The sequence below is a fragment of the Apodemus sylvaticus genome, chromosome 15, assembly GCF_947179515.1.
Source record: "Apodemus sylvaticus chromosome 15, mApoSyl1.1, whole genome shotgun sequence".
Taxonomy (NCBI): Eukaryota; Metazoa; Chordata; class Mammalia; order Rodentia; family Muridae; genus Apodemus; species Apodemus sylvaticus.
In genome coordinates, this window is record NC_067486.1 from 83,196,593 (window position 1) to 83,224,527 (window position 27,935).

The 27,935-nt window shown below is 56.3% G+C and overlaps 1 protein-coding gene across 1 annotated transcript; it reads right to left on the bottom strand.

The window, feature by feature from the left end:
- Positions 1-181: 181 nt before the first annotated feature.
- Rtn4r (reticulon 4 receptor) lies at positions 182-24,984 on the bottom strand. The gene is made up of 2 exons (XM_052158335.1): positions 24,686-24,984; positions 182-1,586 (listed from the first exon to the last, which is right to left on the bottom strand). Exons 1-2 carry the CDS (start codon positions 24,705-24,707, stop codon positions 187-189), a joined length of 1,422 nt encoding a protein of 473 aa, XP_052014295.1. The 5' UTR covers positions 24,708-24,984; the 3' UTR covers positions 182-186.
- Positions 24,985-27,935: the final 2,951 nt, after the last annotated feature.

Sequence of the window (27,935 nt, forward strand, 5' to 3'; positions counted from 1 at the left end):
GTGGGAGGCGGCGTTCTGGAACAAACGCCACCCCCGGAACCCTGTAAACATGATGGGGTGGAGATGGGGGTGGGCTGGTGGGGAGGCATCTGTCAGGGAGGGCCTGGCCTGCCCCTCAGAGCCTGTCCCTGGCTCTGGCTGGCGGCGTGGAGGGAGACCCCATATGTACACACACCTGGTGGCTGGTCAGCAGGGCCCAAGCACTGTCCAAAGTACCAGTGCAAGGCCCAGAGGAGCAAGACTGCAGGCCAGAGCAGGCAGGGCCCCTGAACCCTCTGCATCCCCGGTTCCACTGCTCCCACTTCCTGCCTGGCCCAGGCGGCAGTGGCTGCGGGTGCGATTCTTCCGAGAACAGCCTGGCCTCCTGCGGGGACCAGTGGTGGGCAGTCCTGGTGGTTCAGAACCCCCGGGCCGCAGGGCAGTCAGTGGGGGCTCTGCAGAGCTGGGCAAAGTCCCAAATGGAGAATCATTGATGTGCCGAGGGCCTGAGCCATTGCCCGGAGGAGTGTCACCAGGAGGCACACGTCCCTTGAGGGCATTCCCAGCAGAAGCTGGCCTCCCGGGTTCCAGTACTGAGGCTTTGTCTGCAGCATCCGGCTGGCAGCACTTGGGGAGGCCCAGCAGCTCTTCATCAGTGAGCTGACTGGTCTGCATGGGACGGAAGGGCCCTGAAGCCACAGCACAACCCTCTAGGTCACTGGCAACGAGGCGCTTGAGATCACGGCCTGCCAGGCGTGGGGGCAGGTTGCAGGGCACCTCTGACGAGGATCCTCGGAATTTCTGCAGCCAGGCCCAGAGTGGACGTGCCCGGCAGTCACACACCCAGGGGTTGTCATTGAGTCGCAGGTACTGCAGAGACCTCAGGGGCACCAGGACCTCTGCAGGCAGCATGGAGAGGTTGTTGGCAAACAGGTAGAGGGTCATGAGGCGGCCAAGGTCCCGGAAGGCATGTGGGTGCACACGAGCCACATGGTTCTGGTGCAAGAGGAGGCGGTCAAGACTGTGCAGGCCACGGAGAGCGTGCTCAGGCACACTGGGGATACGGTTGCCATGCAGAAAGAGATGCGTGAGGTTGCCCAGGTCTCGGAAGGTGTTGTCAGGGAGCGCCTGCAGATTGTTGTCTTGTAGGTAGAGGTACTGTAGCGCTGCTAGTCCACGGAACAGACCGGGACCCAGCTCCTGCAGGCCGCATCGGTCCAGGTGCAGTGTGTGCAGGCGGCCCAGGCCGCGGAATGTCGTAGGGTCCACGACACGAAGCTGTGCATTATCACTAAGATCTAGTTGCTCCAGGAGGGTCAGACCAGTGAAGGCAGAGGCATCGATCCGGGCCAGCGCGTTAGAGTGCAGCCACAGGATAGTGAGATTTCGGCATGACTGGAAGCTAGCAGCTGGCACGTGAGAGATTCGGTTGCCATGCAGGAAGATTCGCTGGCTAGAGGCTGGGATGCCAGTGGGCACAGCCTGCAGGCCCTGCTGGGGGCAGCTTGTTGTTACCTTGGGCTCGTTGTAGCACACACAAGCACCAGGGCACGGTGTTGCTACTCTCCAGGCCTGTAGCCATAACACCCACGCCAGCAGTCGGCTTCCTGTAGGCAGAGGAAAAGGTGGTCAGACAGAAGCCCTAAGAGGTGAGAGCTGGAGCAGGAAGCAATTCCCCTGGAGTAGGGCCTCCAGGGGGCTGGGCGGGGCAAAGGCTGGCCGCCCTGGGAATGGGGATGGAGGAGCTCTGCCTCCCACTCCATACAGACAATACTGGGCACAGACCACACTGGTGATCATGTCTGAACCCCCAACCCCCATGCCACCCTACCGCGTACACCTGCTGACATGACTGTCGCTTTACCTCACAGGGCTAGAGCACACATCTGAAGGCCTTCCGGGGCAGTGCCAGCGCCAGCTCAGGGCTCCAACACACCAAAGAGCCCCGGGCCCGGCTGCTGCTTGCCCTCACTGCTCTAAGGTTGATTTTCCTTGGTTGGCCCAAATCAACTCCATCAGGTCACAGGTTAAGATGGAAGAGGGTGAGTCTAGCTCTCAGGAAGACACTATAGGAGCGGCCTGAGACACGCAGCCCGAGACTGGCCTTGTCCCTTGGCCCAGGCTGCAGCGGAGGGCCTGAGGCTCACCATCCAGGCCCAGCCCAGTCGTGCACAGCTCCTGAGGACCTCTGACAACTGCGAATCTAGGGACACCCTCATGCCAAATAGGAAATATACTTGCATGGAGAATTCGCAGCCCCTGGAGGGCTCCCTTTGCCTGTAGAGGTTTCCTGAGGCTAGGGTAGGCCTTCTCACTAGCACCTCTACTAACAAGGAAGAGGGGCCTGGAGAAGGCAGGGAGGGAGGGAGGGAGGGAGGGCGGGCACAGGATCCCACCCCAGGAGCCTCTCCCAGGCCCTCAGGGCAGGCTGTTCCTCCTCCACACAGCCTCCCTTTTAAGCACTTCCGCTGTGAACACTGCCGTAGCCTCCTCCCCGGCCTCGTTCGCTGTCCTATCCCTTCTCAGCCTTCCTGCCCATCCATCCCTGTTGCCACCCCACTTCTCTTAGTGGTCCCAAGGCACTACGCCCCATCCTAGTCTCTGGGCCAGATATACCTGGGTGTGGCCAAGGACCTATATAAATTGGGCAGACTGCAGCTAGGGGTGGGGGTGCCACATCCCTAGGAAAAAGCTTCTTGGCCTGTCACTAGAGCCCCATCCTTTTGAATGCTGAAGGCTCTTTCAGGAGTGAGTCTATTAAAATGTGAATCCCCCTGGGAGGGTTATGGCTTATCAGCTAACACCTCCATTGACAGCTAACACCTGTGTTGGCAGCTAGCTGGGAGCAGGATTCTGCAGACAGGAGGCCAAGGCTGGCTAGTTGCTTGGAGTAGCAGTGACAAGGGGGAGGAGGGGCAGGCTAGGAGCTAGCTTTCCTCACCGAGTCTTAGCTTCTGGGGACTTCTCACTGGACCCCTTACCATAAAGGGTCCTCTTGAGAGTATGCCGCTGTTGCTCTAGATCCTGAGCCCCACAGGCCAGACCAGCCTAACAGCCAGGCCCGCTTCCAGGCCCTGGGACCCTCACTTCTCAGTGGCGTTCTTTGGAGAGCTTGGGTTTGCTGGGCTTTGAGTCATTTGTTGGCAACCATGGTGGCAAGGCAGGCCCAGAAGCCCCCAGTACATGGACGCGCCTCCCTGGCGGGCCATGTGTGAGCTGCACATGGGTTCGAGGCTCTGTCTAAGCAGCTAGCGTCCTCTCTTCTCACATGTCCTTCCTGGGACAGTGGGGCCTGGCCGTGTCAGCACCCCATGACGCCCTATCTGCTATACCATGGGTACAGCATTTCCTGGTCTTGAACTCAGGACCCAGGACTGGGTAAGTGGGGGGCTTTCAAGTCCCCATAGCCAGGCTGGAGATTTTACTGCCATGGGTGACAGGTAGGTCATTTTGTCAGCCCAGTCTTGCTAAAGGCTGCCGGTCACCTACAATGTCATGCTGCTGACTGGACCTCACAGACACTCAAAGCAGCACAGGCTCTCTGTGCCACCCACCACATCACTGAGACAGGCTGTAGCCCCCAGTCCCGAGGTCGCCCAGAGCTAACTCAGCTGTGGTCGGGGTCCCCAGGGCTGAGCCACAGCGGAAGGTGGGCAACCATCGGAGCTGCTATGCTGTGCTCAGCCTTGCCAGGAGGAAGGTAAAAGACACAGCTGTGTTTCTGTTGGAAATCAACTTCTGAGAGGCGGCCCTTCTCACCTACCCTGTCAGCACAGGGGCTGGGGTAGGCTCTTCTGCCGTAGCCACAGTAATTGGCTCCAGCCTGGCCCCCCTTGGGGCCTGCCCGCTGGTCTCCATGGCAACTGCTGAGCTGAGCAAGCATGAGGGGGCATCTTTTTATGAGCTAATCAAACCCAACTTTGCAGCATCGTGTGTGCTCACAGCAGGGGTTTGGGGAAATACCCCAAACACCTGACCAGGCGTTGTGAGACTGTCCCCTGACCTCACCGCTGGGCTGCCCTGTTCCGTCTCTCTGTCTGCCACCTTGCAGGCCTTGCCGGCTCATTCTGTGCTTTCTGCAGTGCCCTGAGCCACAAGGCCTCAGGTCTGGACCCCTCCATTCCCATTTTTTTTTTTTTTGCAAACCTGCCTACCAGTTCTCACGGGCGGACCTTCCTTCTGCAGAGCAGCCTAGCCCTCTGGCCTCCCTGTAGCCTGCACCTGACACTCCCAACCAGTCTCATTCACGTGCCCATTCCCAGAAAGCACCTGGCATGCACACATGGGCAGAGAGTGGTCCTGGGAGGCCCATCTCTCTCACACGGCATCCACGCAGAGACACCGTCAGAACCCTACATCCACTTGAGCCAGCCTTGTCAGCTATGCATATAGCTTTTTATATTTCTCTAGCTATACTTAAGTCAGTTTTCATCAGACCTGTGCGTGGGTCTTCTCCAGGGCTTTTCCATGGGGAACTAACTGACCGTTGGAACTAGGTCATGGCCAGTGGCTTCTGGCTCAGCTCAGGTCATCTAGGGAGTCACAGGGACATGCAGGTGATAGTGCGAAAGGACTGGCTTCCTAGTGCACAGGGCTCTGGGATTCCCCAGGGAGGACAATAACTGGGTACAGACCCCAGGCTCCTTCTCCACCTGGGGCAGCCAGATCAGGCAGGATACAGCCACTGGGCTATTCATCTGGCGCCCGCAGCCCTTTTGAGTCAAGAGCCCATATTCACATTCATTGATGAGGGAATGGGGAGAGGGAAGGAGAGAGGGATGCGGGGTGAGGGGGGTGAGGGGGGTGGGAGGGTGGGGGGACAGGAGAGTAGAGATGGAAGATGGAAGAGGAGGGGAACGGAAAGGAGAGGAAATAGGAGGCAGGAAGAGGGCAGGGGCCAAGGAAGGAATCCAGGGAGGAGGGGATGTGAGCAGGGAGAAAGGGGGGGAGGGGCCAGGTAGGGTGAGAGGCTCCGGGGCCTCGCCCGCCCGGCAGCCATTTGAGGCAGCAGGCAGGCACTGCTGAGGTCAGCAGCAGCAGCCTAGTGAACTGCCGAGCGGGCGAGCGGGCGGAGACTGCCTTCTTTAGCATCTTCCTAACCCACTGCGGTCTTGAGTGCACTCCACACGCCACCCTAGCCAAGCCTGACATCCCCTGGGGATGGCCTCTTGTCCTCACCTGATGAGACCAAGAAACAGTGCAAGTTCCCAGGCTCACAGACCCTGGGCGCTGGCTTTCATCCTTCTCCCAGCTGGGTGCCCTCAGGGCCGATGGGTGTCTCCAAGTACAAATCTCTACTCCATGGACTTTGGAGGAGCCTACCAGATATACTACTTGAGGTATAAAAGCCTTAGTGCCACGAAGGAATTCATTCAGCAGCAGCAGTCTGTCTCACAGATCAGGAAACCAAGGCAGTGGGGAGTGAAGCCCTGCTCACATACTGAGGCAGTGTAAGAGGAAGCAGGAGTGGGAGACAGGGCGCGTGCTACCTGAAGTGCTGTCAAGGACAGTCTAGCCAGTTCATGAAGGACAATTGCCACATGGCCAGGCCAGCCAACGGGTGCTAGACGGCTGGTCTGTTGGACAGGCACGGGAGCATGGGCGTCTGCCGTGCTGTCCAGGGCTGGGAGGATATCTGCCGATATCACCATAGATATACAAAGCCGGGCTCTGGAGGCCGTGGAAGGGGCTGGGCTGAAGCAGCGCAGAAGAGACCACAGTTACAAGGCACAACAGTTCAGCATACAAGACCAGAAATAGCTCCAGGAGAGGTTGGCCAGACAGAGTCACCCCCACACTGCAGAGTGGACACCTCCTTCCCTGGGTCTAGCGCATCTCTGCTGACCCCACCCCATCTGCACCCCCACATTCACTCCCTTCTCACCCACATGCTGCCCACCTTCCATCCATCATTGGCTACAGACACGCACGATGACAGCTTGTATCCACACTGTGTTTCCCAGGCCCTCCCCAGAGCACAGTAAGGGGGACAGGAAGGTAGCGGCAGCTTCCAGAGGACAGCCCACACCCTGGGTCTCCTGAGGGTGTGGTCACCAGCCTCTGCTGCCCCATCCTGATCCCTGGAGGCCTTGTTCCTTATTGATCCTGACTATCGAGCAGAACGGGCCAGGTCGGTAATAGGCAGGGTCACTTGCCCTGAGACTCACACTGACGCACCTGGGGCCCGGACCTAGCAATGGGGAAACTGAGGCCTGGCTCAGTGTTCTGGCTGCTTGACGTACTGCTTTCAAGAGCAGAGCTCTTGAAAGTGGCTTTTGACTATGTCAGGTCATCCTCCTGTCCTCAGAGAACCCACAGAAACCCACCTCCTCTGCCTCACAGAGGGGCGGGCATGAGGGTGCCCACGCTGGCCTTTAACTCGCAGTGCTCCTATCTCAGCCTCCCGAGTAGCTGGGATTACAAGTGTCTGTCTCTCCTAGGAATCCATTTCTGTCCCTGTCCACTGCTTGCTTAAGGAGCTCCCGAGCCTCACCCGTGCTCACCTCCCGGGCCCCGCCTTGAGATCCCTGCTCTGTGTGCCTATGGTGGAGTTCCTCGAGGTTCTGCCTGGCTGAAGCCCATCCAACTCAGTGTCTCCCGCCCTGACAGGCAGCTGCTAGCCAACAAACACCTGCTGCCTAATTACCTGCCTCTCGCCCCCAGGCCTCCTCTGTGGTCCTGCTGCTAATTCAATCTATCTTCCAGTCTCTGCTTCAGCCCCAGGGACACTAATGTGGAACTAAGCAAGGACTGGCATATCCCTCCCATAGGCCTCCTATGACACCCAAGCCCCTGGACTGCCATGCAAGTTTCCCCTCCCCCACCCCGCCCCCCAACTCTTGCTTTCCTGATGCTGTCCAGGATGGCGTGCTCTGCCTGGCAAGGTCTGTAGTACTGGATTCTGCCTTCTGTGCCTCAAATCCCCTGGGACAAGTATCCTAGACAGAGCCCTGGATCACCTGTCCTGTCCCTGAATCTGTTGCTGGCTCATGAGGCCCTGAGTGTCAACACAGTAAGTACAGGTCTTGGGATGCATGTGCTACTTGTATGTACTAGGCCTTGACTAGGAGATGAGACCGTGGATGAGGGGACAAGCAATTGGGGTGGGGAGGGCAGACATTTGTCATTTGCAGTATGCAAAACAGAGTGAAAGTCTCATAGAAGCCGGTAACCCTTGGGTGCAGGGGCATGGGCTGGTACAGATGGCTGTGCAGACGGCAGGACCCAGAGGACGGTCCGCTACCCTGCGGTGGGAGGAGGTAGGTGACGCCTCTCCACGGTCATGGACCGTGCATTTGTAGAACATGATCAATCGGGCAGGCGGGGGTCTCTGCCCAGGCTGGACAGTTTCTATAAAAAGGCAACGCAGGCCTTGAGGCTGCCGACAGCCTGCACCCTCTGGTGCCCACCCTCTGGGACCCACTGATTGTGCCTCTCGGCCACTCCTCAGGAAAAAGAAGGCGGACAGGACTCCACTAGAGATGGCCAGTGGATGAGGCCTCAGCATGCCCTCCTAAACTGGGCCACCCCGGCCTCCAGAGACTTCTGTCACAGAGCTAGTGGTGGCAGCAGGACAGGCAGGGAGTGCCAGTGGGAACGAGGGGTCCAAGAGTGAGTATAGAATCCTCTTCAGCTAGATGTGCCCGTCGGAATTGTCCTCTAAGGCCAAAGCACCAAGCCCACAGAGCTGGAAGAAAGGCTGAGGGGCCCCAACACTCGAGAGCCCAAGAGCGGGCTGTTCCATTAGCAATAAGCTGTTTCCTTGGCGTGCAGCCACATCTCCGTGCTCACCCACGATCCAGGCTGCTTTGGGCGCAGTGACGCTGGCACCACACATGGCGTGGCCCACAATGCTGGGCCCTCTTACAGGAAGTTTGCCGACCTGCTTTGTGACTGAACACCTGCTGTGTGCAGTGTGGCTATCTTAACACTCACAAGGGCTCAGCCAAGGGCACTCAGCCTCCTGCCTAAGGAAAAGGAACCCTGCAGTCAGAGGAGGCTATTTATTCATTGCTCCTGCCAAGCCCTCGTGGCTGGGTGGACTGAGCACAGTGGCCTCTCACCTTAGTGTAGGGTTAGCATAGGGGAACCCTGGGCACGGCCATCATTCAGAGGGACTGGAGCGAACATGTGGAGGTAGTGAGTAGTGAAACCCTCTTCGGGTTGTGGGAAATCAAGTGTCTTGCTAAGGACACTGTCAGGAGGCATGTAACTAAGCAAGCATAACACCCGGAAATCAAAGTGGGAAACTGAGGAAGGAGGATCATGAGCTGACGGCCAGCCACAGCAAGACCTCTCTCAAAAACCCCAGACCAAGCTGGGGGCAGCAGGCGACACTTTACTCTTGAAATTGGGAGTGGAGGCAGGGAGGAAAGGCGTTTGAGGCCATCCTGTGGAGAACAATCAGGCTCAGAGAGGTGGCTCAGAAGTCCTGAGCACTCGCTGCCCTCCTAGAGGCCACACTGGTTCCCAGCACTCACGTAGCAGCTCACAATGACTTTTAAGTGTAGGTCCTGGGGAGCTCATGCCCTCTTCCGAGCTCTGAGAGCACAAAGCATGCACAGGGCTCACACCTATACACTTGGCTTAAAAGAACAAGCCAAAAGACCGAAACTATTTTTTTGTTTGTTTGTTTTTTGGATTTTTTTTTTTTTTTTGGAGACAGGGTTTCTCTGTGTAGTGTCCTGGAACTCACTCTGTAGACCAGGCTGGCCTTGAACTCAGAAATCCTCCTGCCTCTGCCTTCCGGAGTGCTAGGATTACAGGCGTGCACCACCACTGCCCAGCTAACCGAAACTATTTTTAAGAAAGAGATGAAAAGCTGTCCCAGGTATCAGGAGGAAGCAGTAGGGCCACTACTCTTCTGGGAAGGAGGGACAAGGGCCCTAACATGGAAACAAATGTGGAGGAGGTGGGTTTGGGGTTGGTAGTGGCTCAGCTCAGGTGGGTCTGCTGGATGCTAGTCCTGCTATGCCAGAATAATCACCTCCAGAATTTTGCAGAGCCTTGACGTCAGACCCTTTACTGCAAACTGTTTCAGAGGCTCTGGCCTGGCCCTAGGAGCTGGCCCTGACTCACAGTCATCAGTTCTTGGTCTGAGCGGGAATGGGAGCACAGGACATGGGAGTAAGCTAGCACCCGATAAACCTCCGAAGACCTCAAGAGTCTAGCCTTGGCTAATAGACATTCACAGTTAAGAAACAGGTGAGAAGACATAACCCAGGAAAGGTAAAGGAAGTACTTTTTGGTAAACAGGAAGGTCTGGACCACTTCTGACGACCTCAGAGCCAGTACTCATGCAGACCCACAGCCAGGATCACAAACCGAAAGTGGGTAACAGGTATCTTCTGCTGCCATTATCATGTGGGCATCATCATTGCTGTCATCACCAGCATCACCATCACTGTGGCCGTCACCATCACCATCACCACCACCCTGGCTGCCGCCGTCACCACTGTCGCTGTCTGTCATTAGCATCAACACTGTCATAATCACCATCATTACTGGACCTCGACCATCACTTAACAGTCACGGTCACACGTTAGTCAGCTTTCTGTCACTGTGACAAAATCTGAGTCAGCTTTTTAGGGAGGAAAGGTTCCTTTTGGATCACAGTTTGAGGTTCGGGCCCATGGCGCGGCCTCGTTGGAGGAAGTATGTCACCCGAGGTGGGCTTTGAGGTGAGCATGTCAGGTCTAGTCACTCACTCTGCGTGGGGAGCAGGATGTAGCTCTCAGCTCCTCCTGCGCCAGGCCTGCCTGCCACCATGCTCCCTGTCGTGATGATAATGGACTAAGCCTCTGAAACTGAGAGCCAGTCCCAATTAAATGCTTTTTTTCATTCAAGTTGCCTTGGTCATGGCGTCTCTTCACAGCAATGGCACAGTGACCAAGACACCCCATTACACAGTGAGTAGGTGACCATTATTTCTAGTCCACACATAAAGGCCCAATAAGACACCAGTGAGATGAGGAGACAAGGCCCACCCCTTGGCCCCAGGATCCCTACAAGCTCACCCAAGATCCCAAGGACCGCAGGGCAGGAAGAGACAGCTATTCTGGCCTCCTTGATCCCCCACAGCACCTCACTCTTGGTCCGAGCCTTCTTCCTTGGGCTGGCTGGAGATTGAGGCTCAAATGTAACTTCCACCCACTTTTAGAGTACCTACAGAAGAGGCCAGGTCCCCTGAGCCTGTCAGTCACCACCCCTCCAGGAATCTATAGCCTTGAATTCGCACTGAAGTATCCCTAGCCAGGTCTGGGCTGGAGTTAGTATCCTGCTTCCCCAGAAGTTAGCCTATGGCTTGACACCCAGGACTGGTATTTCCAGCCTCTATGCCTGACCTTGGTCACTGTGGTGCAAATGAGGAGTTGGAGAAGATGAAATACAGCTCAACACAGAGGAGTCGCAAGACCCCTTTGCTGTAGCAGTCACAAGCCACTCTGTCCCTGCTCTATGCAGAGAATGCTGTGCCTGTACCAGAGGACAGTGGCAGTTAGACTGTGCCTTTAGCATATTTGGAGCTGTGTGCTGCCTTCCTGAAAATCGTCTTAGCAGTCTTGCTGGCTTGTGTGTGTGTGGGGGGGGTGGGGGGGCTACACACCACAGCCCGCCACACTCTGCAAGAGACCTGAACTCAGGCAGTGTCAGCCACAGCAACTTAATCACCAGGTATAACTGCGCTTTCTGCTCCACCCAGCCACCACCATCAAACTCTATGAGCTACATACTGACCCCTGTTCACTCTCCTCTGAAATGATGGTGGCCCAGGAGCACGCCCTGTGGAGAGTCGGGAGTAGAGAGACGTGCAGAGAAAGGGTCTCTGCTCTTGGCATAGGGGGGAAGCCCAGGGCAGCTCCTACTTGATGGCTTGGAACCTGCCAGTTCACATGTCCCATCTCAGCAGAACCCTGAACCCGCTTCCCTTGAAGAAGTGACCAGCAACCATCACAGCTGTGAAAGGCACAGAGGTGGACAGCAAAGGAACTCAAGAGGTAGCAGGTAAAGGGTCAGGAAGAGTCAGAAATTAGGGGCAAATTCTAACTGGTCCACCCAGGGACAGAGTGGATTTAAAGCAAGAACAGGGTGCTATGACCAAGGAGTCAAGAACAAGAGTGTCTAGAAATTAAAAATAGAATTGCTAAAATTAAAAGAATCAATAGAAGGGCTGGAAAACAAGGTCAAGGAAATCTTCCAGAAAGAAAAACAAAAAGAAAAACTGAATGAGATTCAATGGGCAAATGTAGGTCAACTGTGTTTTAGGGCATTTGTATGAAGGGAAAACAGAAGGTGGAGGTAAAAACTTATCCAAGAAATAATGCCACTCCTAGAGCCAAGGATCGGGACCGTCACTGGGCATTCACAGCAAACTTCAGGCTCCTGGGGACTGAGAGGTTCCAGGAGGGAAAGCAGGTTATGAACAGTGCCAGGTGGTACTGAAGCTCCCCAGAGCCCCCTGCGTGCCAGGGAACTGCAGGACTGCAAGACTCACAAAGGCTTTTCAAACATGGGAGTCTGGTCCAGCCAGTCCGGCTCGAACACATTTGTAAACACGGGAGGGCTTGGACAGAGCTTCACTGTACTGTCCTTACAGATGCGTCAGTTGAAACAAAAACAGTCACAGAAGTTAGTGTGCATCCCACGAAAGGAGAACATCCTGGGGCGGCAGGACAAGGGCCCAGGATGGGACCCCGGGACAATGGAATGATGCAGTGAAGGGCTTGCTCTCCCAGGAGGTGGGGCAAGAAGAGAAAGAAATACTCTACAGTCAGCTGTAAGCTGAGGAGAAATGAAGGAAGGTGAAAGAGAAGAGAGGGTGAGTCCTCCTGAGAACTGGGAAGCATCCTGAGCAGGGCATGCAAGTCTCTGTGGTGGCCCCTGAGCAGCCGAGGTGGCTGACGCGGACCTGGGGCCCCGACCCACCCCACATTCTCTGCTATGGGGCTTCTGCCGCTCAGACACTTGAAGGGATGCCCACAGGTCCTGCGCTGTAGTCACTGTCCCTCCAACCCCAATGGCCCTCCTCATCCATTTGGCTCTGGTTCTATCGCCCTGACTGGCCCTGACCCAGACGCTTCCCACAGGCCACTCTCTGCTCACTGTTGCCGCCCTCACCCCCAGCCCCCGCCACGCCACACCCTGTTTAGCCTTCAGCCTTCATCTCAGATGGTCTTGGGGGGTGGGGAAGCAGTTGAGCCTCCGTAAGGGCCAACTTGTATGGAGATGGGACTCAACCCCAGGTCCTCAGTTTCTGTTTCTCAGGGCTCCAACCTGCAACAGAGCCCAGAGCACACAGGTGGGGGCAATGAGGATAAGTAATTGCTCTTTTATTAACGAGTGATAAATTATTCCTATATGATTGTGTGTGATAACGCTTGCTTATTTGAAATCAATTTGGAATGGAAATTGTTGGTGGCTTCTCACCTTGGCGGGTGGGAGCCAGGCACTACTGCCTCATACAGAAAAGGAGGTCACTGGATTCTGGCTACATCCTGCTGCTGCTGCTGCTGCTGCTGCTGCTGCATTTAGGACGCCATGGCCAGCATGGGGAGGGGAGCCATGGGGCTGTGAAGCCAGGAGACCAGGTACTTCTAACCTCACTCCTGGGCGGTACCTCAGCCTCTCTGCGGCCTTCCCGCTGCCCTGGCTTGCAGCTCTAAAAAATGCAAAGCTCCGTTGAAAAAGCGCTTGCTGTGCAGATGTGAGGGCCTGAGCTAGGACACCCAGCACCCACAGAATAGCCAGATGCAGCCGGAAGTGTGAACCTCTCACTTCAGAACTGGGGAGTCAGAGGAGGGACAAGGCCAGGAAGCTGAGAGCTCGCTGGTCAGTCAGGCTAGACAAATTAGCAAGCAGGCTCTAGGTTTGGTGAGAGACCCTGTCTCAAAAGGAAACTCTACCAGTCAAGGTCCCAGGTTCCTTCTGCGCTGAGGAAGGACCAGACTGGGCGAGTCCCCTCCCTAACAGGCCCTAGGCCCCACTGAGGACTTCTCCAGTGACCACAGCACAGCCAGCAGTGCCAGGAGCCATACCTAGATCTGGCTATCTCTCCCATGTGACTCTTGGGGACCTGGGAGCCCTGACTTTTACCTCTCAGCCCTTCATGGCTCCCACTGGCGAGCTTCAAAAAGCACTTACCTCTTTCCTGGTCATAATCTTAATGATTCCACAGAACATGTTTTCTCCCCTCCCTGAAGCCCAATGCAAGAAGGTCCTTTAGAGGGCCTAGGTTTCTAGTGTTCCTATTCCAACACATGAAGCCCAGTAACCAGGTCCTACATCAGTTAGCACCTCTTCTTGGGAATGGGTATTTAAAATCCTGTGTCCAGCAGGCCAAACAGATCCTCCTCCAACCAGACCCCAGACACTCCTCAGCTGTTTTGGGTGGCTGCTGTAGGCGTGGATGGTCATGAGTTGGCCTGTGGGTTAGTCCCATGTGACCCTTGAGGATTTGGAAGCCAGAAATTAGGCAGGTCACCCTTAAGACCAGCATCACGGGGCAGTTCAGTCATAGCTGATGCCCTGGAGCCTGGGTTTCTTAGCTGTAAGGCAGGAGAGGGTGGCACAGGTGAAGTACAACCCAGAGACCCTCAGTGCCAGGGTTCTCATCGGCCCCACAGCGGCTGGACAGAGGCCTAGCTAGCGCCTCTGCTGCCTGTTTCTGTCATGGGCTGTGGGCACCATGGGGCAGAACCGTGCCTCATGACAGGCATACAGTAGGAGCTCCATGCCTGTTTGTCACATGCAACAATATGTCCACTATAGGCAAATGGCAGACTTTGTGTAGCTGTCGAGATGGCTTCCTGAGGATGCTCAGGCTGGAGTAACAGTGACCCTCTCCTGCTTGGGGGAGGCTTGTGCACCCAAGTTCTGAGTTTCTGTGAGTGGCCCTCAAGAGTGACTTCACTTCCGTTAGAGATGGGTGTTCGGACTGTCCCTCCCCACCAACACCTTTTTTTTTTTTGAGACAATGTCTTATACTGTAGGACACCCCAGGCTAGTAATCTAGGCTGGTCTCAGACCCTAGAGGACACCCCGTTTCAGCTGTCACGTAGAAGGGGTAGAGCATGAGCCACTATGCTCAGACTCCCCCAAAACATATGCCCAAAGTCCCAATCCCCAGGGCTATTTTATTATTTATTGAGTCAGTTACTAATTCATTCATTCACTCATTCATTCATTCGTAGAGCACCAGAGGCTCAGGTTCTCTGGAACCCTCTTGTACTGGGCTCCAGGGAGGAAAGAAAGTGGGGTTCAGCTTTACAGACTCATTAAGACTATGACCAGGAAGGAGGAATGTGCCTCCTGAAGCCCTCCGGTGAGAGCCGTGAAGGGCCCGAGCGGGGCCCGACGTGGGCCCTGGGTGCACCTCTGTGAGGTGAGAGGACAGTTAGCTTGGGACTCCTCATCTTATTTTCCTGTTTGTGTGTATGGGTGTTATGCTGCCTGTATACCACGTGGGTACCATGCTCCCAGAGCCAGAAGGGACACTAGATTCCCCGGGACCAGAGTTACAGAAGGTTATAAGATATCATGTGGGCTCTGGGTACTGGGAGCCAAGCCTGAGGCCTTCAGGAGGGGCAGCCTGTGCCTTTACCTGCTGAGCCAGGCCTGGAACTGTTGATCGTTCTGCCTCGGCCCCCAAATGTTGGGTCATTAGGTGTGTAATCAGTAGCCCTACCCCTGATATGAAGGTATCAGTTAGTGGGAAGTGGTTAGGGTTGGATAAGGTCTTAGGTGAGGCTTTGAGATGGATCTATGGCCTAGAAGAAACCCAGAGAGGCCATTTCCTACAGCAAGAAAATCATCTGCCAGACAGGAACAAGTAGCTCACTAGAATCTGACTGTGTTGGCACTCTGATCCTGGAGTTCTAGCCTCTAGAACTGAGAGAAAATTAATTTCTGCTATTTGTGATGCCTAGTTCACGGTATTTTGTTACGGCAGTGTGAGCTGGTACAACCTCCTTCTCAAAACTTTGGAGTATTCTTTTCAGATTTTTCAGACATAAGTATGATCTGGTAAAATCCAAAATGTTTTCTGGGAGGGGAGAAACCAGGAAAAAAAATCCAAAATGTTTCCTGCTTGTTCTCTTTGGTGTCACATTGAAGCCAGAGTAGGCAGAAAGAAATGCATCAACAGCCCTGTGCCCCGAGGCCCCTGCACACCAGTCTACCTTGCAGGGCATCCCTGTGTCTATCAGGGGTTGGGAGCCCTGGATCCACTTGTATTGGGGGAACTGGGGGCCCCCAACCTGAGTTTACTCTTTCACCTGGATCAGGAGCCATGATGGGGTTGACAACAGCTCACGAGGGGCAGCTGTGTCGAGGCTGCATGAGAACTGTCCTGGCCACCAGCTCAGAGCTGCCAGCGCACTCAGCCTCTCCCCGAGGAAACGGCCCCACCCTGTGGAGGAGAAAGCCCAGCACTGCCCTTCCTGTCCCTCCTGCAAGGCTTCAAGCAACTCCCCTCTGGGCAAAACTCCCTTGTTCCCAGGCCAAGGCCTGAAGGCCTTCTCTAAGTACTCACTCTGTCACCAGTCCTGACCTTTGCTCCTGTGCACTTCAGACATACAGGGGACTCTGGAGCCCTCCTCCGGCCAGTGCATACAAGCTCTGTCCATGGGGCTGTAGGGTCCAGGGCATCAGCTAGGGCAGATCAGGTCTTCCCTACCTTGTTCCCAGGTAAGCAAGGACAATGAGTATCCACACACAACCCGGCCTTAAGTGAGGCCCTGGGCTGAGAGCCTTTCCCTCCCTATCTGCCACCGCAGAATCACATTAGCAAACCCTGCCCTCCCCGAGGCTGTGGCCACAGCTGATAAAGATGGTCATATGACCCGTGGGCCTGGGGATCCCTGGGAATTCATCCCCTGAGGTTTTGGGTCTGGGTAGCTGTCTTGGGAGGGGGAGTGTGGTAGAGATGCTGGGGCCACCAGGGACTCAAGTGTATACGCCACTGCTCCTGGAGTTGCTGCATATCACTGAGACCCTATGGGAGGGCTGGGAATGACCGTAGCCTTCGGTGGTAGGGAGGGCTCTGAAGAGGTCTGATGCCTCACCGCCACCACCCACCTCGAGGACACCTTGAGCCACCTTGTAGCCAGGCTGTGGCTCCGGCAGCAGGGGAAGGATGGCGTGCGTTAGGGCCGCCATCTGTCTCTGCTGTGACGGGCTCTCTGCTGACATCCAGGAAGGATGGGATGGAATATCTTTATGGGAAGAGTTTTTCTTTTGCCAATTTTCGAACAGGAAGCCAGACACTTGTCACACCTGTCCTCGTGTCAGCTTTGCCTGACATAAATTGGGGCCGAGGCAGGGAGATGAAAGACAGCCCCGACACGGCCCAGTGTGCAGAGACCACGTGTCAGGCTGCAGAACACACAGAGCCACGAGGGCATCCTGCTGGGGCCTCGCCTCCCGCAGTGAGCTCCTCCCCTGACTCCTTTCTCCCCCTGCCCAAAGGCCAGCCTGCCCTGGTAGCCCTGCTCCCATGGAGCAAAGGGACATCTGCTCTGACACCATAGCAGCCAGGTTCCCTCCCCTTGACCAAAGGGCCAGTTTGGCTAGGGAGGGAGAAACCCCACAGAGGGGGCGGGCCTCGAGGGGGCGGGCCTCGAGGGGGCGGGCCTCCAGGGGGCGGGCCTCCAGGGGGCGGGCCTCCAGGGGGCGGGCCTCCAGGGGGCGGGCCTCCAGGGGGCGGGCCTCCAGGGGGCGGGCCTCCAGGGGGCGGGCCTCCAGGGGGCGGGCCTCCAGGGGGCCGGCCCAAAAGGACAGGTCTTGGGGTCCTCTTGCCACTATGTTGACACTCACACTATTCCGTCTTGAGATTTGAAGACATCTCCTTGGGGCCCCAAACGGCTTGGGGAGAAAAGATGTTACTAAGATCTCAAGATCTCCACTGCCCAGGAATGGCCTGTAACTGGTGGTACCAGGAAGACTGCTGGGAAGAAGGAGAGAGAAGCCAGTGCCACCTGAGGCCTTCCTGCAAGGAAAACCCACCTAAAGTGCGACCTGCTCACAGTGGGTCCTCCCAGAGGATCGGGCACACCCAGGGCCATACAGGTAGGCCAGGGACACTTAGTGGGGAACACCAACAGTCCTGCTATGTCCTCAGACAGAGCTGAAGGTTTGTGTCTACAGCTCTCAAGGAGATCTATGGAGTCAGCCCTGCCAGGCTCCCATGCCACCCTCATGCCCACTCCATACACTCTGTGGACACATCTCAACCAAGGCAGATGAAGACTGAGAGCCTATCAGGGGAACAGGGCAGAGAGCCATGGAAGGAACCACTGTGGGGTAGCACGGAGGCAGAAGCAGCCATGGGCACTGCCAGCAGCACACTCTGGGCGACCTTGGCTGGCCCGCAGCCCTCCCTGGACTGCTCTTCTGGAGGCTGGCCAGGCTCGGGACAGCAGCTACCTGGTCTCTCGGTGGAATTCTGTTTCCAGCTGCAGTTTTAGGGTCCACTGCCTGAACTGCTTCCAAGGACCAGGTATGAATACAAGCAGCCCCTCTCGTGGCCCCGCAAGCTGAATAGAAAGACAAAGGCCTCCAAGTTTCCGGAGCAGCCAAGTTCACAAGGTCAGGCTCCTTCCCAGGGGTCAAGCTACACCTCACATTTCTCAAAGGTATGGAGACCCTAGCTTCCTGTCTGCCCTCCCCAGCTACTGGGCATGCCTGGAGCCAGTGTCCTCTCCCTCACCCTCCATGTCCTCTCAGTCCAGTGACCATAAGTTAGAACACTGTTCCACCCACGACAGCTGGCAAGGACTCTCTGGGCAGAAAGGCTGCTGGCGAGCAGGGCAGCTCCAGCATGGGCCCTTCCTGTACCCTCAGTGCCTCGTAAGGTCCCCGCACCTATAGCCATTTTCTGTCCAGAGGTAGGGTAATGGTAGGTGAGACTGACCAAGAGTTAGAGGAAGTACAGGAACTGGGGGCTTTGTCTCCCACAAAGGGCTCCAAAGCCATCCCAGCCTCAGTTTCCATAGCCTGCTGGGAGGAGTCTCATCACGCGGATAACCGGGAACTGGCCAGCATGGCAAATCAAGCTCCCTGTGGTCAGCTGGCTTTCACCAGCACGTCCACCTTCACACCTTCCATGCCAACAGGGCAGCTCAGGAGCCAGCATCCGCCTTTGGGTTCTGAAGCTCTTACCTGCACCATCTTGGCCAACAAGGCTGCCCAGGCTGCTAGTCCTGAGGGCCGTGAGCTTGGGTATTTCCCAACAGAGACAGGGGCAAGCGGGTGGCGGTGGAGAATGCAGCCGCTCGCTGGACCTCCCTCTGTAGCTATCTGCTGGTGTGGCTGCTCATTGCTCATGTTCCCTAAAGCCTCATGCCAGGGTGGGGCTGCTTGGAGGATGCAGAGATGGGGAGGGAGGCTGGAGCCCAGGGAGCAAGAGGTTCCCCCACCAAGGGTGGAAGGGTCCGTTCGTACACAAGATCTTCTAGCCCACCTTGAGAGAAAGTGAGCAAGACTTTACTCCTCTGGGGCGGCCAGGGTGGACGTCAGGCAGGCTCAGAGGCTAACAGGGAAGATGAGAGAGGAGGCAAGGGCCTGGGGTGGCCTGGCATCCGAGCTAGGGAGCCAGGGATGGGTGGCTCTGAGGGGTTTGCAGTGAGGGCTAGAGGGGAAGCCCAGAGGTCAGAATGGACACTGGACTGTCTTCAGGGGTGAGAGGGGGAGGCACTGACTCCAGACTCAGACGATGGACGCAGAGGATATGCTGCCATGGGCTTGAATCTGGGGAAACCAGGATGCTCAGTGGAACACAGCTGGGGAAATGTGCTATCAGTTGGGAAGTGTCTGGGAATCAGCAAAGACAAGAGACTTCGCTGGTGTGAGCAGCACCCAGGTGCCTGTCTACCCCTGTGTCACCCGGCAGATGCTCAAGCTGGTGACCCCGAGGTGACCCGAGCCTAGCTGGCTAAGACGGGTACAGGCCGAGTGGTCTTGGGAACGAAGCAGCCTGGCACTTGGCAGGGAGGCAGTTATTGTTCATTAACTACTGCCTGGCCCGGTGGAGCTGGGCACAAGGGGGCAACGGGCAGGGTGTGGGTCCTTAGAGGATGGCACCCTCTGTGCCCCGTCCACGTTTCCTGTGCACCTACAGTATGCGAGGCCTGCTCTGGGCTCACGTGCCAAAAGGCACCCCACTGTTGCCATGCACGGTTCCCTATAATCTCTCCTAGAGAGCAGCACCCCAAATCTTGAGAACTCTGTGTTTTTCTGGTTCTTAGGGCACTAAACTAGAAGCCCCAGGATTACAGGTAAACAGGATTACAGATGACACCTTCAGTGACCAGCAAAGGCTGGTGAGGCCCAAGGTCACACAGCAAGTCAGTACTGCATGAGCTGATCCTGTGGCTGGCTGGACTCGGGGGAGGGGGCACTTCTGGCAGGTTCCCAAGCTGTCCCCATCTGGGCCCTAGCAGGAGGGTGAGGAAAGCCAGCATCTTAACAAGGTCATAATAGCTGGGACACATTGAGGACACTGTGTAGGGGATTGCAGGCTGGACAGGGACAATCTGAGAGGGCTCCCAGGAGGCAGTGAGCACCCTAGAGCCTCCCTCTGGTTTGAGACCCTGGGCACTCTAACATGTTCAGCCCCACCCCCTACCTCAGTGGGCCCCTCACCCAGCTTCAGCCTTTGCCTGACATTTCCCGTGACATTTGCTGCAAAGAAATAGAGTCATAAATCCAAAGGTTAAATTTGCACATTGCCTTACAACTCCAGGAGAAACCTGTCCCTCCATCCACCAGGTGCCCCATGGGTGCTGCTTGGTGTGGGATGATCTGTCCATCCCCTGACCCTCTGCCTCATCAGTATTTCCCAAAATGGCATTGCGAGTACGCCAGGCCATGGAGTTTGGTGCATAGTTTGGAGATGCCTGCCCCATCTGAAACCCAGGCTTTGGAGGTGCCCTTTGGGAAAGATTTTGTGTCAGCAACTTAACCCAGCCCACCCCAAAGTTGATCATAAAACCTTCATTTGATATCCAACAATAGCTTAGCAGTGGTGGCACACACCTTTATCCCCAGTACTCGGGAGGCAGAGGCAGGCAGATCTCTAAGTTTGAGGTCAGCCTGGTCTACAGAATGAGTTCTAGGACAGCCAGGGATACACAGAGAAACCCTGTCTCAAAAAACAAGAAAGAGGAAGAGGAGGAAGAGGTGGAGGGTGAGGAGGAGGAAGAAGAGGAAGAGGAGAAAAATGAAAAGGAAAGGAAAGAAATCCAACTGTATTCTATGAAACTCCAATTCCCAATTCCCAGGAGGGCCAAAGAGCACCCTGGGCAGCCTGCCCCTCGAAGCTGTGAAGCTAGGTAGCTCCTGAGATGTCACTGGATGAGCCTTACTGACTGCCAGGTCCACCCGGGACACCACAGGGAGGCTGGCTTCTGCCTGCTCAGCGCCTCCCCACAGGGACACCTCAATCACCTCAACCAGCCTCCAACCAGCCACAGCAGACAAGGTACCCAGGAGCTCTGGGGACAGGACTGGAGAGAGGAGCCCCAAAGGGCCCGTTGGACAGATGGCCCTCCTTACAGCTGGAATCCTGGTCCACTTACCATGTCATCCACACCTGACGTGTATCAAAAGACTCAGATGGCTGGCGGTGGGGTGGGGCAGCAGTAGGCATGGCTGGAAGTTGGCCCAGGTGAATAGGAAGGGGTACACACCCTGGCCCCGATGCCCTTCACTGAGCACTTGTGGAGATGGATGTATATGGGGAGGGGGGCTGCATGGCTGAAGGCGATGCAAAAGGCCGAGCTAGGTTTAAACAAGTACATCTTGGTGCTTTCTCAGGAAGGGATTCCACACTCACCAGTTAAGTATGATTCACAAGAATAGTTCTCGATGTGCAAAGTGTTTAAAATACAGTGACAAAAGAAGAAACCGCAGTACCAAACACCGGGTGTGATGGGACCTAGCCAGGCCCACGCACTCTGGGGACAGGCAGGGAGATGGGAGGCCTGTCCCCTACTTCCACTGCTAGGCTCCCACTGATGGCCGTGGTCAGTCACCTGTCTCTCAATACATTTAACCCTGGAATCAATGAGGTAAGGATTCACCCCCTTCATGGTCTGATCAGAGGAGGATCTGCAGGCCACAAAGGAACGGGTGAGTGACAGAGGGTAGTGAACAAATACAGCATCTGGGACTTAGCCACGTGGCTGGCACAGGTGACCTTGGCTGGGTGTAGCCAGGCCACAGGGCAGGCACATGGAAGGCTGCAGAGGACGCCAGGCCCTGAAGAGACACAAAAACAGCTCTTAGGGATGTGAGGGTCCAGGCTCTGGCGGGCGGCTGAGAGTCAGGGAGCCCTGCCTGAGGCGGAAGTCAAAACTCACAGAATGGAGCAGGGCAGGGGGAGAGTGGGGGCAGGGCAGCATCAACTTCACTGACCAGGCACAAGCCAGTGCCAGGGGCATTGTAACTATGACACAGTCAGGTCCTTCCACACACAGGCGCGCGCGCGCGCGCGCACACACACACACACACACACACACACACACACACACACACAAAGAGAGAGAGAGAGAGAGAGAGAGAGAGAGAGAGAGAGAGAGAGAAACCCCTTTCATGAGTGCACAGCTTGAGATTTCTGGGAGACTTTCCGGGCCCTGGGCCCAGGATTGCAGAAGGGCTCCCTCTGCCTCCACTCCCAGCTGAACCTTTTCTCTCCAAAGGAAGGCATGGTGCCAGGAGTCTGGCAAGGAAAGGGTGCTAAAGCCAGGCGTGGATAGCAAGAGGGAGGCCTGATCCCGCAGACCCTGCCCCTCACAGACAACTTACCACTTGCAACAAACAACAGCAACAAATCTTGGCTTCTTCACAGCCAGGAGTCAGCCCTTAGCCCTCCAAGACAACAAGCTATTGAGCACCTTGACCAGTGCTTGGGTCAGCCTTGAGGGGTCTCCTCCTCTTGGCTGCTGCCCCTTTACTAGATGACCCCACTAGCCGACTCTTACTCTGTAACCACAGGTCAGTCCTGCTTGAAGGAAACAGGTACAGAGGGGCTACCAGGGCCCTGTTGGCCCAGGGCAGAGACACAGCCTCACTTCCGCCCCTCTCCCAGCTCACCATCTCCCTCAATACCCCAACATATCTTCCAGGAGGAAGGAGGGGCCTCCTTTGGCAGGCATCCCAGGAAAACCCCTATTGACTAGGAGTTGAAAAAGTACATTTGGGGACTTTTAAAGCAGAAATACTAGGGGGCCAAACCTTGGGAGCAAAGTTTAGTGGCTTAGACAGGAGATTCCAATACTTGAGAGGCTGAGGCGGGATTCCAAGTTTAAGGCCAGCTTAGGCTATGTGGTTACACCTGCTTCTAAACAAAACAATAAAAACCCCTTGGGAGCCAGGCATGGTTAATCCCAGCACTCAAGCACGTCTCTGAGATCAAGAATATCTGTTCTACATAGAGAGGTCCAGGCCAGGGCCACAGCAAGACCCTGTCTCAATCCAGGAGGCCCCATGCCCAGGAGTCAGTGACTAGCACAGAATGGACCTTTCTGTTCCATTTTTTTTTTTTTTGGTCTTACTGATTTTCTTTCTTTAGTTTGTCTATTTTGAATTTCTTTCTTTCTTTTGGTTTTGCTATTTTTCTTGGCTTTGTTTTATTTTGTTTGAGAGAGAGAACATGGAGTTGGTTGGTTGTTAGGGAGGAGGATCTGGGAGGAGCTGAGGAGGGAAAGAATATAATCAAAACATATTGTATGGGAAATTAAAACAAACAGAGCCACCTCCTCGGGAAAATTGGGCTGACCCCACTGGACATGAGCTTAGAAATGCTGCAAACAACTCCAGACTGCTGGCCTAATCACAGATGGGGAAGGCTGAGACAGAGAGACGGCTCTTTAAGGAAACAGCGGCTGGCTCCGTGAGCTCCCTTTGCCAGGTGGGATCTGGTGCAGCCCACAGCTGGCTGAGGTCTTGCCTTGGAAGACCTTCCTCCCCTGGACTGCAGTAGGACCAGAGACAATGCAGCGTCAGAGATGGGAAGACAGGCCTGGGGCTTAGTGAAGGGAGTGGCCAGGTATGACCCCGCACAACACCTGAGCTAGGTGAGCACCAGAGCCGCTCACCAGAAGGTCACCCGGGTAGAACAGCGAATGTGCTAAAGGCTGGGCCTCTCAGTGGCCATGCTGAGTCGGATGCCCTAGTTGGTGGAACTGCAGAGGCAGCCAAGTGTTCCCAGGGTCAGACCCTTTATCATGGTGGTGACATCAAGCTGGGAAGTAGATCTTCCCTGCCCGGGTAGATTCCAGCCCACCATAGACCACCACGGCCCCAACCCTGGCTTTTGAGAGAGCAGCTGGCAGACTCAGCACCTCACAGCTTGCGCTGGAGACACTGAATAAAACCCCTAAATACATTCTGAAGGCTTTTGGTCCAGATTTGGGCAGGGTATAGACATAGCCCTCCTATGTACACAAGGGCACCCACACTCTGAGACAAACGGAAACATGAAGATATGTTTAAAGGCACTCATGGTCATGCACACAATCACATATGTGCAGATACATACCGTATTACACACGTGTACTTGCACACAGAGACCCTTGCAAGCACTGTGAAGGAGACTCCAGGACTTGCCCCTCTGTCTGTGGCTCCCGCTGCCCAGAGCATCCCTACTCAAAATTCAAGCATGTCTCCATGTGAGTGGATCCTGTTAAGGGGCCCCAGCATGCGCTAAGCATGAAGATCGCTGCATAAATGCATGTATGCTCAAAGGTGTGTAGGCAGGCGTGAGGACAGAGATATGCACAGGGTACAGGGATGTGCCTATAGCGTTTATGTGCATGTGCACACTAGGACAGATTTGGGTATGAGTGTGCACTGGAGGTGTGCAAGGCTGTATGTAGCCCACGTAGACACGTGCAAAGAAACGTGTGTGCAGCCTGCGGCACCATGGACATCAGCAGGGTAGATAGGGTGGGTACCTGGGGAAGGCAATGTGTTCACTCCAGATTCTCCAGGTAAGGCATGTCCAACCTGCACGAAGCCCATCCTCCCTTGCCCCTACTGTGGGGGTTTCACATTCGGATGGGAGGAGGGAATCCCACAGGGCTGCCAAGGAGGGGGTGTTTCCAGCACCAACGCCCCTCAATGGAGCCTCTCACTCTCAGGAGCCCTCCCGATCTCCGAGGAGGAGACATTGCTTTGTGTGTGTGTGTGTGTGTGTGTGTCCTCCTCTCTACCTGCTCCAGGGACAGCTCTGGGATCGCCCTGTCCCCCACGCCCTCTGCTGCTCCCGACACCCCTATTCATCCCTACACCGTTTGACCCCAAAGAAACAGCTTCTTCTGAGCAGGGTTCGCTGGACAGACCCCATTTCGGTCCGGTGCCCACATTTCTGCAAACCCGCTCATTAACCCATTCACCGCCTTTGCGCTCTCAGGTGGGACCCCGCCCTTCCAGCCCTCAGTCTCCACCCGGCCCGGTCCAACATCTGGAACCTCGGACCCGCCATCCCTGGCCCCGCCGTCGCTATCAACTTTCCCGCAAAGCTGCAACTTTTGCGGCTGCCGCGGGCTCCGCCCTCCCAGGGCCCAGTTGCTAGCGGCCAGCGCGCGGCGTGGCACTGCGGTGGCCCTCGGGAGCGACCGGCGACCCGACTCCAGCTCCGGCAGAGCCATGCCCTGCGTCTCCCCCGCCCCGCCCCGCGGCAGCCCGGCTCCGGAGCGGCGCTGACACTCACCTCCGGAGGACGCCCTCTTCATCTTCGGGGTCGAGCGGGGCGCGTCGGGCACTGGAAGCGGCTTCGGGGCGGGCGCCCGTCTGCGCGCGGCCGGGTCCGCATCCAGGCGCCGCCACTCCGGCCCGGTCCCGGCCCGGCCGCGGGACGAGGCTCGGGCGCTCCGCTCTACCGGGCCGGGCTGGGCTCGCGGGCTGCGGGCGCACAGGGCGAGGGCGGCGGCGCGGACTGGCGGGGCGCTTGCAGCGCGGGCCGGGAGCGGATGAATGTTTTATGGGATCATGTGGTTTGACGTGCGGAATCCGCCCGGTCTCCCCGCCGGCCCGGGCGGGGCGGGGCCGGGGCGGGGCCTGGCGCCGGGCGGGGCGCTCACCTGGGCGCGAGGCACAGGCGCGGACCGGTGGGTACCGGGTGCAGGGCTAGCCGGCCTGCGACTGGAGAGGAGTCTAGGGTGCCCAGAGCGCGGTCCAGGTGGCAGGAGGCACTCAGCCACCCTGTGCACGGGCCACGCGCGGTCCTAGACAAAGGCGGCGCATTCCTGAAGAGGCGGCGGCCCCTGCAGGCGGCCGCGGGCACCGCGTCCCGGAACCGGCCGTGGGCGCGGGCTCGAGGGCGTGGCGGCACAGCCTAACCGCGTCCCGAAGGAAGTCCTGGGCATCCGACATAAGTAGCAGGCCTTTGCATGGCCCGCCTCCTGCTTGCCCCTTAAAGCTCTTTGCCCGAGACTGTCCTAGGCGACTCGGAAAGAAAACTGAGAGACAAGATATAATAGTGCAGCAGTGCTCTCCTCACCAGCTTTGTAGCCCTCTCTACCTCCCTGTCCCAAGAAGAACACTCAGGCCTTGTCTGCACCTGCCTCTGCACAAGCTCCTATAACCCAACCTTCACCAAGTCAGACCAATAAGGTTCCTAATGGCACCTCCACCCCCAACATGTCCCATCTCCCATTCCTGCTCCGGTGCTGTACCTGGAGCTCTTAAGTGCATTCTGGGTAGGGTGGTGGTAGGGATGCTTCGGCTAGCTGCCAGGCCATTGTCTGTGTCTGTCCTGCACATGATCCAGCCACAGAGCTGGATAGGGCCCGTGGTCTTCCTGCCTCAGTAGGAAAAGCCAACACCAAGTAAGGCATAAACTTCAGGGGTGGAGACCGCTGAGGAGCCTGCAATGGAACGGCCTTCTGGCTAGATACGGAAGCTACACTGCTCGGTCTCGCCCTGGCTGTGTCCTCAACCACACCTCTGTGTGTCTTGTCCCAGTTGTCCTTGTCTGTTTGACTTGGATTTTCAGGTCACTGAAAGGTGGGAGGTGAGGGTGAGGCATGGTGTCCACTCGTGTCCACTTCTTCATTGGATAGGGTGCCACCAGGTTGACCCTGTATGTGGCTCAGTAAATTCTCATCTCCACTCGCCACCACATGACACTCAATGACAGATGGATAACCCAAAGCCAACTTCAAAGAGCCAGCAGAAGGCCATGGCCTATAGCCTAGACCAACACCTTTCTCCCAGTCAGTCTCCTTGAATCCAGCAGGGCCCACACCAGTGGCTATGGTGGCTCAGACCATCTCTTGTCATGTGACATGGCTGAAAATCTGAGGCGGAGGCTAGAGTCCTGGGCAACCAACTTTGCACAGAGGCTTAGAGAGGGCACTTCCCCACCTGACTATTTTTAACGATGGCCAGGCTGCACATTAGAGACTGTGACCCAATCCTTCCATTGCTGGGGCATGGTTTAGGTGTGGAAGGGAAAAGGGAGCTATTGCTACCTTGGGGGCTTCTGGTGACACAATTCTCTCCAGCTCAAAGCTACCGGATACTCTGGATACAGAGTTCCTGGACACTCTGGGGTGGGGCCTGGATACACCCTACCTGCCCACAGGTCTATGAGGTAGGGCCAGGGCAGGGTCTGTAGTGTGAGCTGGCTTCTATTGTCTTAGGCAGGTCTTCTGTGGTCTGCAAACCCATTCTGTCTTTGTATACCCTCTCCAGCCAGCGCTTTGATTCTCCTCTCCAGAGACTGAGCCTGCAGGACACCTGGATGCAGACTAAGGCCCAGGCCAGCTCTAACAGGGTCAGAGACAGAGCAAAGTGAGCTGTTTGCTGGTCATTCTGCCTCCGGGGGGCATGGCTCTCTCCTGAGGCAGGAGATGTAGAAGGTCTGGAGAGGCAGATTTATCAGGGTGTGGGCAGGTATTGGGCAATTTGAGGACCAGACCCTTTTCCCAGTGGGCAGGCACAGCACCATCACTGCCCAGGGCCCCAAGGATGAGGGAGGGAGGGCAGCTGACAGAGAATGAGTAGAGGACGTACTGGGGGCTAAAGTTAGGCCAAGACACACAAACAGCCTTAGTTGGTCCTGGGGGGAAGAGTCAAAAGGCCCAGTTGGGGAAGCCAGGCCACTCACTGTCCTTCTCAGGAAGTCTACAAGGATTGGTTTGTGGGAAGCCCCAGCAGAGGTGCTGAGATGGTGGCCCATTTGGACCAGCAAATTCGAATTCTCCTAGCCTTGTGCACATGTGGCCCTGGGAATCAAATGAGGGTATGACGTCTGCTCTATATATTCAGGACTAGGGAGAGACAACTCTCTCTAGTCTTGAATATACCAGCCATTCCTACTGAACTGGGCTTGCAGGACCAGACTGGAGGTCTGCCTGAATTGCTCCCCTCCCCCATGGGTCACCTGCACAGGCACTGCCTCCTGTAGTGAGGCCTGACAGACATGGCAGTGCCCCAGAGCACCTTCCTCCACTGGCCCCAGATTCAGCCCAGTGATCTGTATGTGGCACGAGAGTGCCCTATCTGTCTGTGTCACTTCAGCCCAGTTCTTTGTGGATAGATGCTTTGGGGTGTGGTCAGATCATTTTCCCTTCTGTGTCTGCCTCTTCTGTTTCTTGAGAGAACTATGTGGGAACCTAGCAGGGAATACAGGGATGATCAAACAAACCTCCAGGTCCAATCGGAATCCAGTGTGAGGCCAGCCAGGGCTGACAGGGATGTGGTGCAGCCTTGGAAGGTGGTCACGGTTGCAAGTGCTTGAGGACCTTATGGGCACAAGCCCTACTGGGGAATCCTTGTAGGATACCTCACAGCCTCCCTCAGGCTGTTGGTGCTCTAAGAAGGGAGGGAGAAATAAGGGAGAATTGGTTTGTGCTGTGCATGCCCTGGGCCACTCTGGGACAGTGTGAGGAGGAACAAGGAAAGGAGGGAGAAAGAAGGTCAAGCTGTATCCCTGCACCTGCTACCTAAGCGTGCCA

Coding starts and splice junctions, on each gene's coding strand:
- Rtn4r (XM_052158335.1), bottom strand. CDS start 24,707: ATGAAGAGGGCGTCCTCCGGAG. Junction 1,587..24,685: donor GAAGAGGGCGTCCTCCGGAG/GTGAGTGTCAGC, acceptor CTCTGCCTACAG/GAAGCCGACTGCTGGCGTGG.